Raw genomic sequence first — 15891 nt, forward strand, 5'->3', positions numbered from 1 at the left:
ATTCAGAAGCAGAAGGAAAACCAAATGTTGTCATCCTTAGAAGCAGCATTTGCAAAAACAGCTTGGCATGTTAATCAGTAAATTTGTTTAGCTTCACTAAATCATGCAGTTTTTCTCTATTCCATTAACATTTTTTTAGCTCCACCACCGAAGTTCATACCAGTCTCAGAAGAGGAAACAAACAAATCAACTGAAGTAGGCTCATCAATTGTTTTGAAATGTGAGCTATCAGATGCCAATGCTCAGGTTCTCTGGTGCAAAGATGGTACAGAACTGTCTCCAAACTCTGGGCTTGATTTCCAAAGAGATGGGAATATGAGGAAACTAACTGTTCAATCGGCACAGCTGTCTGATACGGGAAACTACACCTGTCATGTTCCAGGTGATACCATATCATTCAAGGTGCACGTTCAACGTGATCTTCATAACAGTACAACAAAAAGGGATTTCCTTTATATTTCCTTTCTAATCAATTTTTGAAGAAAAAAAATCCTCCATCCTTAACATATTTTACCATCCTTTTAAACCCCAGTATATAACTGCTTCCTTATACATGTTGACAACTAAACATTCTTTTACTAACCTTGTACTGTACTGTATGTTAAGACTGCCTAAAGTTTGTTTCAATTCTGTTGTAAATAACCTGGAAAATTTTCATAGCTCCCCCTGTTAGGTTCTCAAAACTTCCAGAAATCGCAAGAAACAAGTTCATTGAAGCAGGCTGTCCCATTATACTTCAGTGTGAAATCTCAGATCCTACTTCTCAAGTTTGCTGGCTCAAGGACGGAGTCCAACTCCAACAACAAACTGGACTTGACATCCAATCAGAGGGCACTATGAGGACAGTGATCATCCAGTCAGCTGAGCCCAAACATTCAGGCATTTACAGCTGTGAGGCTGTGGATGATCGCATAGCATTCAAGGTGGATGTTGCAGGTGATTTTGAGTCTACATATTTTTCCTCAAAAACACTAACATTTCAAGTTATGCTTCATCCACTAAATGCTGTTTGCCCTTTTAAGACTTTAACAAAGTAAGCTTTAATAACCAAATAATCAAAGCCTCATTTTCTTAAACACTAAAATTACTTCACCAGCTCTAAATCTTTCACAAATTTTGCTGGCATGCCATAGTAATAAAATTATTATTAAGGTTTATGAACATTGTTCAATCACTTATTGCTAATTAGTATATTCAAGATGCTGTTACCATATTTACAGACAGTAAGAACATGCTTCACCTAAGCAAATTGTCTTAATCATTTGCTCTATTTTCATTTTTTTTCCACTATTAAATTCCATTATTTCCCCTCATCGATTAGCAGCTGAAAACATTACTTTTTATTTTAATTACTTTTTTGGTAATTCTATGATTTTTTTACTGAACAAAAATGCTCTTAGTTCCACCAGCGATGTTCTCAGCTGTTCCTGAGACTGAGAAGAACAAGTCCTTTGAAGCAGACTGTCCAATCATTCTCCAATGTGAGATATCTGATCCTACAGCCCTGGTCCAATGGTACAAGGATGGATTACAGCTCCTGCCCCAGTCTGGCATTAACATCCAAACAGAGCACACCACGCGGACACTGGTTATCCAATCAGCAAAATTATCCGACTCTGGTTTTTACAGTTGTAATACAGCTGATGATATCAGCGAATTTTTTGTGGATGTTAAAGGTGACATACAAAGCTTACGCGTAAAACATTTTATTATATAACTAACAACTATGTCACTTGTAGAGTTCAGTTTACATTGGGTTGAACGCATTATTCTTCATCTTTCGACAAATCCATTCATCTGCTTTTATAGGCTCCTTAACCATTTCCCTAATGCAGGACAACTTTTTTAAGCTTCGAGTCAATTTTTCATTTTTGCTATCCTTAGTTGCCATTCACCCAGCATCTTGGTTCTCTACCTTTGAAAAAAATTCAAGCTGGAGAAGCATGCAATACAACCATTATCTCAGTACTAAATAGCACTTCATTCTCACAAAGCTTTTATTAACTGTTACCTTCCATTTGCCTTTAGAGTGGAGACAGACATCATCAGGGCTGCTCAAGCAATCATCAGATGTGCTTGAATTGCATGATTAACAAGGCATACGTGCGTGACAAAGCATGAACCGTAAAACATAAAACTAACAACCATTTTGTTCTATTTGCAGCACCTCCGGTGACATTTGCTTATATCTCAGAAGACGATCTGCATAGAAATATTGTGGAACAAGACAATCTTCTCCTATATTGTGAGGTATCTAGATCAGATGCTGTTGCACAATGGTACAAGGATGGAGTAGAGATAAAGTCAACCGACAATGTCCTTGTAGAGGTAGAAAACGTTGTACGCAGGCTGATCATCCTGTCAGCTCAACTTTCGGATTCTGGTACATATACCTGTCGTGCTGGAGATAATGCCTTAATATTTAAAGTCAATGTAAGAGGTGAGTATATGTTGATGTACATACAAACATCTACATATAAATATAACTATATTTAAGCAAACAGGAGAACCTGAAAATGTTTCATTTGTCTTGCTTTAAAGAGCCCCCAGTGATGATTGTATACCCCAAGGAGGATGTCCACCTTGATCGGCATGTTCCTGAGGAAATTGTCCTCAGCTGTGAACTTTCACGTTCAAATGGAAAGGTGACATGGTACAAAGATGGACAGAAACTGCAGGAGAGTGAAAACATAAAGTTAAAAGCTGAGGGTCCATACAGACGGTTAAAAATTCTGCACAGTGGTATTGAGGACTCTGGAGAATATGTCTGCGACACAGCTGACGATTCAATATTCTTCAATCTAACCATAAAAGGTATCAAACTTTTCACTATTAAAAGTACATAAAAGCAATCCTGGTCAGTGGTTGTTTAGGGTCAAAGAGAAATGGTTATTTTGTCAGGGCCAAAGAAAAATCGGCTTGTAAAAGAGTTCGAAGAATTATGCTTAAGATTAGGAATATCCATATGATTTCATGTTCTATTTTAACAGCACTAATTTTGTACAAATACATCATGAACTGGTTTTGGGGTATGTGTGTCAACAGAACCGCCAGTCCGTATTATTTCTCCAAGCCAGTCCCAAATGGAACTTTGCCAACAGACATCCGAGAGGATGGTATTGAGCTGTGAAATCTCTAGACCAAATGCCGTTGTGCGCTGGTATCGTGATGGACTCGAAGTGGAGGAGAGCAACAGCTTAATACTTGAGGTTGACAGTGTCTATAGAAGACTTATTATCCCAAAACCTACAGTCAAAGACTCTGCAGAATATGTCTGTGACACCGCAGATGACTCAGTGACCTTCATTGTCAATATTGCAGGTCCGTATACAGTATACATCTTAAATAAAATATAAATGTATGCTTTTCCCTTGTTTCAATTCATTATATTCATATTTAATCATCATTTCTTCATGCAGAACCACCAGTTAGATTTATTCGGCCAAGGAAAATGGCCTATGGAGTGGAGAAACTGGTTGGAGACACGTTGGTCCTTGAGTGTGAGGTGTCTCGAGCAAATGCTGAAGTTAGCTGGAAAAGAGAGGGAGAAGAGATTGATGAAAACAGCAACGTAACTATCATAGAGGACGGAGCAAGTCGACAATTAATCATTCACTCGGCAGCATCAGAGGATGCAGGCCAATATGTCTGTGATGCCAGAGATGATGTAATGGACTTCCTTGTAAAGATTAAAGGTAAAAAATGGGTGATACAGAAATAAAACATGGTTTGATAAATGCATCAACAGATGCAAAAGATTTCACCATCTTCTTTTCAGAACCCCCTTTGACAATTATGCGAAAGGCTGACATCGAGACAAAGCTGCATTTTCTTGAATCTGATGCCATCGTGCTAAAATGTGAGATCTCAAGAGCAAACGGGGTGGTCAGTTGGCTTAAAGACAATGAGAGGATCGAGGGAAAGGAACATTTCATCTGTGAAGAGGAAGGCACATTTAGATCTTTGATTGTCCTGAGTGCTGACTTGAATGACTCAGGGGAGTATATCTGTCACACACAGGATGATAAAGTCGTCTTCAGTGTTACTGTAGAAGGTATGACCTGGTTAAACAAAAAAATTAATGATGATGTGCCTTTCTGTAGCTTTCTACCCAAGAGTAAGTGAATGCAATTTGAATAGAAGCATCTGCCTGATTTATACATGCAAATCTTAACCAAACTTTTTTGTTCAGAGGCGCCGGTGTCCATTATTGGGAATTCAGAGAAGCCAGAACACCACACTTTAAACACAGGAGACGACCTTGTCCTACAATGTGAAGTATCACAAGCAAATGCTACAGTTCAGTGGTACCACAATGGAGTTTTACTACATGAAGATTCACGTACACACTTGGAAAGCAAACACACAATGAGAAAGCTTGTGATACCAGACCTTCAAACATCTGACTCTGGAGAGTATATCTGTGATGCCATTGATGACAAAATGATAACTATGGTATTGGTTCAAGGTAAATGTTGCAGTAATATAGCAAGAAAAATTCATTATCGATATACAGTCAAACCACACAATTTCAGACACCCTGAACATTTTACACAGTTTATTCGCTATAGTTTAGATAATGGTAATATAATATGACAAGGACTACAGTTGGTTCAATATCTGTCAACTGTTAAATGTAAGTACACAAAATAATAGCATATGCATTATTTTTTTCTGTTTTGTGGTGAAAAAAGGTCACATTAGCAATTTAAGAAAAAACATTTAAGCAAAACATGGACAGGTGAAAGTGCCTGAATAATTTTGGGTCACAAACTTTTTACCAATTGTACTGGTAGTCCACTGTATGAAGAATTTTTGAGTCTAATATGGCAAGTTTACTTTATTTTGCTATCCTCAATTGACTATTGTGTCCTGCACCCACTAGTAAAACATATCATAAATTATATCTGGTGTCGGAATAAATTTTGGTTTAAATCTACATCCAAAATAGATGTATAAATCATTAATAACTGCAAAATTATCTTTAATAGAATCACCATTCCAATTCATCAAAAAAGATGAACGAACAAATATTTCAGCCTATGAAGAAGACAGTGTGACACTACGTGCCACTGTAAATAGAGCCAATGCGCCTGTGAAATGGCAGAGAGGTCGTGATCCAATCAGAGGTGATCGGTTCCAGTCCACAAGTGATGGAAACACTCACTGCCTTACCATTAACCCACTCAAGAGAGGTGATACTGGACTGTACACATGTCATGTGGGATCAGATGAGATGAACTTCAGTGTCAATGTTAGAGGTAAGATTTTAAAATCTAAAAAATGTTTCATGTAGACAGCAGATGGAAACTTTCCTAAAGTCTCATAGGAAGGAATAAACCAGGACTCACTATTTCCTGAATAAAACAACCCAGAACGCTATCTAATGTCTCCAGTACAATTTCAGATGAACTCTCAACAATGTTTTGACACAAACTGCTCAAATTTGATACCAAAAGTCTGCAAATGTGACTATTGAAAAATTCAACGTAAACTCAAATTCTGCTCATCTAATTTATTCAAAGCTAAATAGTTTTGCTATTTTTATAACTGCACACCTTTATTGTACTTCAATAATTGCAAATATGTATATATTTCTATTTCTCTGAAGCAATTTTAGGAGAAATATATCAACGTTGATACTTAAATGAACATAACTGAGCTATCAAAGACCAACCATTCCTCTGTGTGTGCTGACATCTCTTTACAAATGCATGTACTTGTAACTTTAAGGTCTGTACTGAATCTCTCTTATTTTAAATCAGCAATAAAGGTGAAATTCTCCAAACCACTGGAAAATGTAGTGGGACTCAAAGGTTGCGATGTGGCTTTGAAATGTGAACTATACACGCCAAAAGGAGATGTTCAGTGGCTGAAGGACAACCAAGAGATTGTGCCAAATAGACATTTTACAATCCGGGCTGAGGGCCGTGTGAGAAGCCTCACGATACACAGTGTATCAGAAGATGACGAGGGAGAATATGCTTGTGAATCCAAAGATGAAAGGACAATCGCTACAGTAGTGGTCAACAGTAGGTCAAGTTCCATCAAAGCACTTTATTGAGTGTGGTGTGACTCTATATCAGCATGAAATATAACCTGAAATCAAATTATTGCTGTAATCCTTATTATCTTGTATTCTCTTCATAAGTTCCCAGAATTGTGGAGTTTATAGCGGAGCTGCACAACATCACTGTCATGGAAGGAGAAAATGCCACATTTAAGTGTGTGGTGTCTCCAGAGGACGCACACTTGGCCTGGTTTAGAAACAGCCAGCCAATTTCATCAAACGAAAAGTTCCACATTTCAAGCACTGGATTATGCCATGTGCTGCAGATCAATAATTGCCAAGTGTCAGACAGCTGCAAGCTGACTGCTGAGGCTGAAGGTGTGATTTCCAGAGCAATCCTACAGGTCCAAGGTAGGACAAAGTGTATTACTTTTTTTTTATTTGCTTACAAATGAAATTTGGATAATTAGAAAATAAAGCAATTGGACAGAATAATAAACACAAACAAATCTGGTATTTGTATGATGACAGGAAGATAAATATACAGGGCTGCTAATGATACAAGAGAGCATGGGTGATACTAGGGGTGGAACGGTTTAACGGTTCAGGACATACCTCGGTTCAGGGGTCAAGATTTCTGTTTTATTAGGTGTGCGTGCACTCATTTCAGACTCACGCTGTTAAGTCAGGTGAGAGTATAAACACCATCTTTACAATGCCAGTTCATACACCATGCTTGTCCTATCTACCACTCATGGATTGCCTGGGACTGACTCAGATGTGCGCTGCACAGACCGATCGGCACATGACATCAAAGTGATTTGACCGTTCGCTCCTTAGGCTTAATATTAGGCATTCGAATGGCTCTCGTGGAACTTTCACGTATCGTTCCACCCGTAGGTGATGCCTCCTCTCTTTATCAACTGACAAATACACTTTATGGGGATGTTTTATGTATATCAATATTGAAGGGGGGGGGTACAATGGTGTTTTCATTAGGAGGCTGTACATGTCTTTAATGTCATGCCAACATGTTTGAGTTTAATAGTGACCCCTTCAGACATGCCTGAATTGTTGAAAAGGTGCTTATGATGGCTTGTGCTTAACAGCTTCTCCAGTTAGAATTCCACTCTTAACTGACAGAGACAAGTGTTTCTACTACAACACACAGCCATGTGAAAGAGAAGAGCTGTATTTGGCCAAGCGCATGAAATAATGTCCTTCTCATTGCCCGTCTGATATACAGAGCTGCAATGTAAAAAAATTACACTTCACTCTTATCTTTTTTTTAGAGGCACAGGTTTTTTTTACGAAAAGCATGGAGCAGGCGGTGGCAGAAGAATACAGCGATGTGACGTTGGAGGTGGAGGTCAGCCATGAGAAAGGGGAAGTGCAGTGGATGAGACAAGGAGTAGTTATACATCCAGGGCCCAAGTTCACCCTGAAGCAGAATGGCCGAAAACGCTCTATCACAATCCACAAGCTCGTCCTTTCAGATCGGGGCACCTACAGCTGCGAAACGCTCCATGACCGCACGCAAGCCAGGCTTAGTGTGGAACGTGAGTCTGCACGTGTTGCTCTTTTCTCACTATGTGGTGTTGTTAGCAATCTTTGCTGTGGTTCACAGTGATGGTCCATTACTGCGGGCCGTTGCGATGTTGTTGTCTCAAACAAATTCAATTGACCAAGAGTAACATGAGCAAGAGGCAGCTACTTTGGTGACACTTGTTCCAGAGTTTGACAGCAACAAACAGGTGACTGTAGGACTGCTTACTGAGTCCCAGAGAGTAACTTTCTGTATTGACATTAGATCAGATGAGCTATGATAATTCAATTAAGCATGTCAAATGAGATGGATCAAGAATTAGTACAAGGTCCTGCCTGGGTAACCTTTTAATTCCTCTTAACAGTCTGCGAAATATAGATATTACGAGAGGAGGATAAAAGTTATGCACGGCTCTTCTGTTTGTGATTTCTTTGATTACATTTATTAGCCTGTCTACATCAAAATTTACCCACCTTTTCAAAATAACACGAAAAAATACACTTGCTCTTTGAAAGACCATCAATTACTATGTGTAAACGTTCCTTTCAAGATATCCTGATCTGAGGAAGCTGTAATACAAATGCGCAAGCGATGAGAGAAAGTCTGTGCTTTGGCCATTCCTGGCACCATCTATTAATCTGGATCTGTTTTCATTGCAGCTAAATTTATGCGCTGGCCTTCAAAATCTAGGGTGGTGTCACCACCTCTCTAAAATAAACTTCTCTTTTCCATAGGGAATGCCTGTATGCCTGTCTGTTTTGGAAAACTTGATAAATATTGGCATAGCCTCGATCGAAACCAGAATGTAGTGTATTAGTGTATTGCTAATGCCAAGCAGAAGACACTGAGCAAATTGTTATTCTGCCTTATTAATATATACATTGTACAAAATCCTTACTTGGTTTTTAATCCATGGTGGGGTCAAAAAGGGACAAACCCAATCATGCTTAATTAGCTTAAAATGCTGAATTGTTTCAACCAAGCATTTTGGACTAACACAATTAAGCATGGGTTTAGTTACAACCCAATGATTGGGTTTGTCCCTTTTTGACCCCACCATGGATTAAATAGTGACCCAGCCCTGGGTTTAGAAACAACCCAGCACTCAAAAAAATGATTGTTTTTAACCCAGGGCTGTGTCACTAATGGACAGAACACATTGCTGGGTTAAAATGACATGGTTGATTAACAATAACCCAGCAGTTGGGTTAAAACAACCCAATTTTTGGTTCATTTTAACCCAGCAATGTGTTCTATCCAATAGTGACCCAGCCCTGGGTTAAAAACAACCCAGCATTTTTTAGAGTTTGTCCTTGTCTTTAAAGGGACATTCCACTTTTTTTGAAAATATGCTCATTTTCCAGCTCCCCTAGAGTTAAACATTTGATTCTTACCGTTTTGTAATCTATTCAGCTGATCTCTGGGTCTGACGCTAGCACTTTTAGCATAGCTTAGCACAATCCATAGAATCTGATTGTTCCATTAGCATTGCACCTAAAAAACCCAAAGAGTTTTGATATTTTTTCCTATTTAAAACTTCTGTAGTTACATTGTGTACTAAGACGGAAATAGGGGTGGGCGATATGACCAAAATCTTCTATCACGATAGGATTAATTTTATATCATGATAACGATATGTATCACGGTAGAGTTTTTTATGTTTTAATAAGGTTTAAATCTTTAATACCATAGAAATGTTCATAATTTTCACAAAAAACATATACAAGCATAGAAAGAAGATAAAAACAAACAAAACTCAAGCTCTCTGAAGATACACAGTCAATAAGAATGATAATAAATAATTATGCATGTATGTATAGGCCTATATATATTTTTTATTTAAGGTAGAAAAGTGATTTAATCAGGAGCAGTGAGAGATTTTTTTTCTCAATGTCTGTTCGAGTGACAGACAGGAGCAAAATTAGGTAACTTCCCCTTTAAGACCAAAGTCCGGATCCAATACACTGTTACACATGCGCTTTCTCTTTTAGCTGTTTACTTTCTCTTAAGACCTTACTGGTCGTGTTTATGATGATGCTTGCAAAGACGGGAATTTTGACGCATATGTGTATTTAAGGCCAATAAAGCGGGAAAAATGCTCACGAGCTTAATAAGCAGAGGTCGCGCGACTTGCGCGCTCCTCACAGACAGAAAGAGCAGCGGTTGCGCGACTTGTCCGCTCTGACACACAGAAAGAACGCACGCATACAGATCTGTTGTCTGTGTTTCAATGGCTTAAAATAACTTGTTTTAAAACTGCAGTGCTTAAATACGTGTACAAACGTTACGTTTTCGCGACCACACGCACAGGAGCGTGACGTGGGCACGTAACCTCGATAGAAACGATAGTCCAAAATCTCTACCGGTTGACAAATTTCTACCGGTTAATTTTGTCTACCGGTTTATCGCCCACCCCTAGACGGAAAATTCCTAGCAGATATGGCTAGGAGCTATACTCTTTCTGGCGTAATAATCAAGGTCTTTACTGCTGTGACATGGCTGCAGGAGGCGCAATGATATTATGCACTGCACGAAAATAGTCCCCTGCCATTGAAAGTTACTAAGGTGACTATTTTCGCCTGCTGCGTAATATCATTGCGCCTGAAAATGAGTATATTTTCAAAAAAGTGGAGTGCCCCTTTAATACTAGTTAATATTATTTTAAGTAATTGCATCATCAATAAACAACACTTTTACTTTGCCTTTCACGCAGCAAGAAAAATCAAGATCCGAAAGGGTCTAGCTGAGATCCAGACTTATGAGCGAGAGACATCCTCTTTTGAGGTGGAGCTCTCTCATAGCAACGTAGAGGCTGTGTGGCAGAAGAATGGACACGCTCTAAAAAACAACAACCGTTTGCGTATGACTGCAAAGGGACGGGTGCACAGCCTCACCATCTCCAACCTGACCTTAGATGACACTGGCACTTACACATTCTCTGTTGAGAACATCAGATCATCAGCGAAATTGATTGTTAAAGGTATCGTACAAATTGGGCATACTGGAAATATGACTGTGGGAGACAAACAGTATTTCAAAGAAACTTTTAAAAAGTATAAACAAATCTAAACAACAAAAAAAACATCCTCCTGAATGTTTATAGTAAGAAATGTCAACATAATAGACAGCCAAAACACACATAATGTATAAACTAAATAAACTATAAAGGTCATACCCATATTTAGTCAATATGCCTCAGTATGTAAGCTGAAACGTTTTTATCTTAACTACTTTGGCAACAAATAACCTATACGGGGCGAAATTTGGCCACAATCAACACCATTCGAAGTAAGAGGGTCCAGGGCAGTGATGTAAGTCATCAAACTGGTTAAATTTCAGATGCTGATGACAGTACAATGGCATGGACAGACAGCTTTGCCACTGCTCTTACCATGTGTCAGGTTACACATATAAAAAGATATGGATCACATGATCAGACTGCAGCTACTGAAACATTTCAAACCTTCACAAGCATAAGGTGCTGGTGTAAGGTAATCTCTTCTACGCCAAGTCACTCAATAGGGCTTACCCTTTGGAGTCACAAAGCTGTCAATGACAATGACAATAACATGTAAATACCACTGCAACAAAGGACTCTTCACAAAGTCATCTCAGCACAAAGCTGAGGTACGGTTAAGTCTAAGCCCCTGTTATACTATACAGATTGATGAGATCATGTGATCTTAAAAGTCAAATAAGTGCTACAGGTGACAGAGTGTAAGTTAAAGTGACCTGCTTTGAAGCCCACAGGCTTTCAAAGGTGATCAAGTTCATCAAGTCCCAACAACTTTAAGTGAGAAACACAAACGTGTTTTTGTTTCACTTAATTCAATATGGACAATTTTTTGTCACAACATAAATTGTTTAGTTTGGCTTACAAAACTGTGCATTGTTGTTTCCTTAGAAATCCCAGTATCAATTTTGAAAAAGCTTGAGGATAGTAGGCACCCAGAGGGCGCTGGAGTTACCCTTGAATGCGAGCTGTCACGTCATAACGTAGACGTAAAGTGGACAAAGGTAAAACTGAACTACATATCCTTCAATACATTGAAGGGATAGTTCGGCCGGAAATAAAAATAAATTTACTTACCCTCAAGTTAATGTCATTCCAACATAAAGGAAGATAATTGTAATCAAGCAGAAAGCAAGAGCACCTTTGACTTCCATAGTAGGAAAATACTATATCAACGGTGCTCCAAAATTGTTTGGTTACAACCATTGCTCAAAACATCTTGTGTTCAGCAGAACAAAGAAAATTTAACATGTTTGGAACCACTTGAGGGTGAGTAAATGATGAAATAATGTTTCTTTTTCGGGTGAACTATCCCTTTATCTCAAGCAATAGCTAGTAAGGAAATGAAAGCAAAATAGTTTGAAGCAGACACTGCTGGTAGTAACATATTTGCTTCATAATAAATCCATTTCTTCTAGAATGGAGTTCAGCTTAAGCCAGGAAAAAATCTTCGTATATACTCAATGGGAAGAAAATGCTTTCTACAGATCCTAAAGTGTGAACAGGGAGATACTGGTATATATACGTGCGATGCCGTGGATGCTAAAACATCCTGTTCAGTGGATGTATATGGTAAGAACACAATTTTCCTTGCAGATTATACAAAGTAAGAAAGTAAATCATAAATGTAATCCTACTGGGGAATTATTTCACTCAAAGTACAACAGTGCCATCTACTGGTAAAAGCAAAAATGACAAACAGGGAAATGTTTTTGCTCCATTAACCATGCGTCGCTTTTATGTTTAATGGCTTATTTTGACAGAAAGGGAGCTTGAGATATTGCAGGGTTTAGAGGATCTGGATATCCAAGAAGATCAGAATGCTGTGTTCGTGTGTGAAGTGTCCCTAGATGATGTTCCTGGAGAGTGGTTTAAAAACAATGAGAAGATTAAACCAACCAGCACCATTAAGATCCGCCAGGAAGGTTGTTCAAACACCTGCTTCTAAAAGTTGCATGCTTTTCAAAATCGACCCTTTCAACTATTAACATTTCAAGTAATACCTGATCTAAAACTTGCCTCTTACATGTTGTCTTAGGTACTAAGCACTTCCTCCTTATATGCAATGTCAAAGGAGAAGACTCTGGGGAGATCAAGTTTGCTGCCAAGAATGTTGAGTCGACAGCTTACCTTGAGGTTGAAGGTCTGTATTTTATAGTTTAAACAGTGGGGGCCGGTGTCTTCTTTTTTCGAGGGCGCTCAATGCGAAGTTTGTCAAAACATGTATGTATGTAGTATGTGTGTGATTCCTTTTTTCAAAATATGTGTTCTGCGCATCAAGAGATCCTGTGTGGTTTATGATTAAAGAGACGCTATGGTTTGCCAGATACTGACATAATCTCACGCATAATCAGAGTTTACTGATAAGGGAGTGTCTTGCGTGTGTTTTGTAAACGTGAGCGTCTCTTTTATCATACACGGTTTTGACGCGTGTGCAGCAGGCACTTATTTTGACAAAACACGTGATGCACATGGTTCACATGTCGCAACAAACACATATTTTGAAAACGCAAGCAACACACATGACACTCCGAACACTTATTTCGAATGATAAGCAGTCACAAGCCACCACTGATTTTAACATCTACGATTTGGGACATACTAATTATAATTTTGAATACTATTTAGGACAAACATTATACAAACTGCGATGCACGACTTGTTTATAGTTATTTATTTAAGTATTTTTAAAGCAATATTTCACGACACAGTTGTGTAGTTAAATCAGTACCTCTGTGATTTGATGCGGGATTAAATCTAAAACTGTATTTTTACAGCACTGCCAGCAAACATTGTGAAGCCACTTCAGGATAAAACCGCTGTGGAGAAAACTCGTGTCGTGCTGGATTGCACGGTGACAAATCCCCGTTGCAGTATTCGCTGGTATAAGGGACCGAATGTCATCCTGCCCTCCGAGCGCTTTGAGATCTGCAGCGAGGGATGTTACCGAAAACTTGTGATTCAGCAGGTCCAGCTTGAGGATGAGGGCACCTATAGTGTTCAAGTTGGAAACTACACATCCTCAGCTAAACTTACTGTAGTAGGTGAGGCAAAATTAATCCTCTGCAGAAGATACTAGAACATGTGGGTGTTAGCTGATATTTGACTGTTAGCGCTGTCATATTTTGCCTCGGTGTGAGTTAATCAAATCCGTTTTTGGCGCGAAGATTAATTTGCCTAAACCGTGTCACAAATCCGGTTTTAAAAATGTACAATATGTTCTTAAAAAGTTCGTTACACAATTATTTGAGCAGATTGTGTGTTTTTAACTATTTTTACCAACAAATCTTAGCACAATGGGGACAGCGCATCTTACCTCAGCCGTCGGTGTAGTGTTTTGTCACGTGACGTGATGCGCTCGAGCATCTCTGTCATAATTCCAATTAACCGACAGATGGCGATAACAGACCTATTGAATTCTTCACACTTTTCTTCATTGAGGAGCCCGAAAACCTACACCTTTGTACAAATGCAAAAATAACGTTTAGTAAACTTTAGTATTGACTATTGCAAACTGTACTGCACTTAATGTGTAGTAATATATATTATGAATCATGTATATAATGAAATTCATAATATGTAGCATGGTAAGTTTCAAAAACACTGTCTCTTACTCAAGTTTAAAGTATAGTACATTATTTTTGTATTTAGACCAGGAGATAATAGCCCCATTATTACAAGCAACTTTTTACACACATGTTCTGGCAAATAATTTAGATTACAAATTAGTCTTATGTAACATTTAACGTAGTTCACATTTGGATGGTTTATTATTATAAAAAGTACATTTAAAAGGTATTTGTCATTCACTGCTTGTTACACAGAAATTTTGTCTTTGACAGTGCCCCCTAGTGGTACATTTTGAACTGTGTTTGGCTCTGCACTTTAATGTCACTGACAAATAATTATAAACTGGAAATTACTGTTTAGTTTTCATAAGTGTAAAAAATAAATTTACATAACTTGAATAATTTAACACTGTGTTAATTGTTGCCTCCACTTTACCATAACAGCTCAGTCAATCCTCATAGTGAATGATCTTAAGGATGTGGAGGTAATTGCTCCTGCGGATGCATGCTTTGCATGTGAAGTGTCTTTGCCTGAGGCCAAGGCTCCTACCTGGACACTGAATGGACAGACGCTGCATCCGGGTCCCAAAGTTGTCATGGAGAAACTGGGAACCATCCATAGGCTCACTCTCAAACAGACGTCAGAGGAGATGAGTGGCACGCTCTGCTTTATCATTGGACAAGCCAAAAGCACTGCACATCTGCATGTCAGAAGTAAGTCATGTACTGAGCTCCTCTAGTTTTTATAATGTCCAAAATGGCGGATCAATATTTAGATGTACAGTGTATGGAGAAGCATTCATTACCTTTCCTCTAAATCTGAGATGCTTATTCTTAGACATGGAGTCTGATCTTGGTTTAATAAGAACTTGATACACGACTACTGTATGATAGCCTGGGCATCGTGATTTGCAATGGCATCCAAGATAAGGATTAATCAAAAGACGCCTGACTTGTTAATCTTTTTCTCTCTTTTTTTTGTTGCAGGTAGCCATTGAGAAACAACTCACTGTAAGCACTTAACAGTGATTACGTCCCAACCAGTTATATACCAAAAACTGATAGGTCTGTCAATAATTAGGCACATGTCAATACGAATGCTGTTACACATATATGCATACAGTATGTGACTTTAACAGCAATTTTACTTGAGGCCTGCACTAACCATAGAAAAACATGTCTGGGATTTATTATTAAGCCATCAGAAATTAATTAGAAAACATTTTCTACCATCCATTATAGAAACATTTCCTAAATACTACGTTGGTCAAATCCTTTTGCTTTGTTAATGACATGAATGAACCGCATCAGGCCGAAAACCCAGACATGTCATTCATCTATGCTTTTATGACTTAAATGTCTTGCACATTAATTCGGGACAGGTAAATTTGTGTACTATATCCTTGTGTAGATATAATTTTCTGTGTTTTTTTATTTATGATTTGTGGAATGCCGAGTAATGTGCAGATTTAAGGCAATGATGTAATAATGCGCAGGGCCAAAGGTTACAAGAGGGTTTGGGAACGAAAGCAGTTTTAGTTTATGTAACTAATACGTTGAATTTATGAATACAATCATTTTCAGAGTAGTAAAAAGACAGCGTAATTTACAAATAAATAAAAAATGCTGTTGTGAGTTGTAGTTTGCTGTTATATTCAAATCATATTTCACAACACTTTACCTAAATATCCAAATATAGGGCTGCAATGTACCCTTGCTTATCAATATCTTTCAATAAACTTTACAGAACATG

The 15891-nt window shown here is 38.3% G+C and overlaps 1 protein-coding gene across 12 annotated transcripts in view; it reads left to right on the top strand.

Moving 5' to 3' along the window:
• Positions 1-15891, top strand: part of obsl1b (obscurin like cytoskeletal adaptor 1b) — a 30644-nt gene extending 14753 nt beyond the window's left edge. For 9 of the 12 annotated variants that reach the window (XM_065252152.2, XM_065252154.2, XM_065252153.2 and 6 more), the window contains 21 exons: positions 140-415; positions 661-936; positions 1401-1676; positions 2165-2440; positions 2542-2814; positions 3046-3321; positions 3420-3695; positions 3779-4117; positions 4193-4468; positions 4992-5261; positions 5766-6032; positions 6152-6421; positions 7303-7569; positions 10270-10536; positions 11461-11573; positions 11988-12141; positions 12333-12494; positions 12608-12712; positions 13347-13613; positions 14583-14852; positions 15126-15891. In XM_065252152.2, the coding sequence (XP_065108224.1) occupies positions 140-415; positions 661-936; positions 1401-1676; positions 2165-2440; positions 2542-2814; positions 3046-3321; positions 3420-3695; positions 3779-4117; positions 4193-4468; positions 4992-5261; positions 5766-6032; positions 6152-6421; positions 7303-7569; positions 10270-10536; positions 11461-11573; positions 11988-12141; positions 12333-12494; positions 12608-12712; positions 13347-13613; positions 14583-14852; positions 15126-15136 (4967 nt within the window). In that variant the 3' untranslated portion in view covers positions 15137-15891. The remainder of the gene's footprint in view (positions 1-139; positions 416-660; positions 937-1400; positions 1677-2164; positions 2441-2541; positions 2815-3045; positions 3322-3419; positions 3696-3778; positions 4118-4192; positions 4469-4991; positions 5262-5765; positions 6033-6151; positions 6422-7302; positions 7570-10269; positions 10537-11460; positions 11574-11987; positions 12142-12332; positions 12495-12607; positions 12713-13346; positions 13614-14582; positions 14853-15125) is intronic. The other 3 variants (XM_065252156.2, XM_065252155.2, XM_065252157.2) reach the window with 3 other exon arrangements.

Source organism: Paramisgurnus dabryanus, chromosome 15, assembly GCF_030506205.2.
Source record: "Paramisgurnus dabryanus chromosome 15, PD_genome_1.1, whole genome shotgun sequence".
NCBI lineage: Eukaryota > Metazoa > Chordata > Actinopteri > Cypriniformes > Cobitidae > Paramisgurnus > Paramisgurnus dabryanus.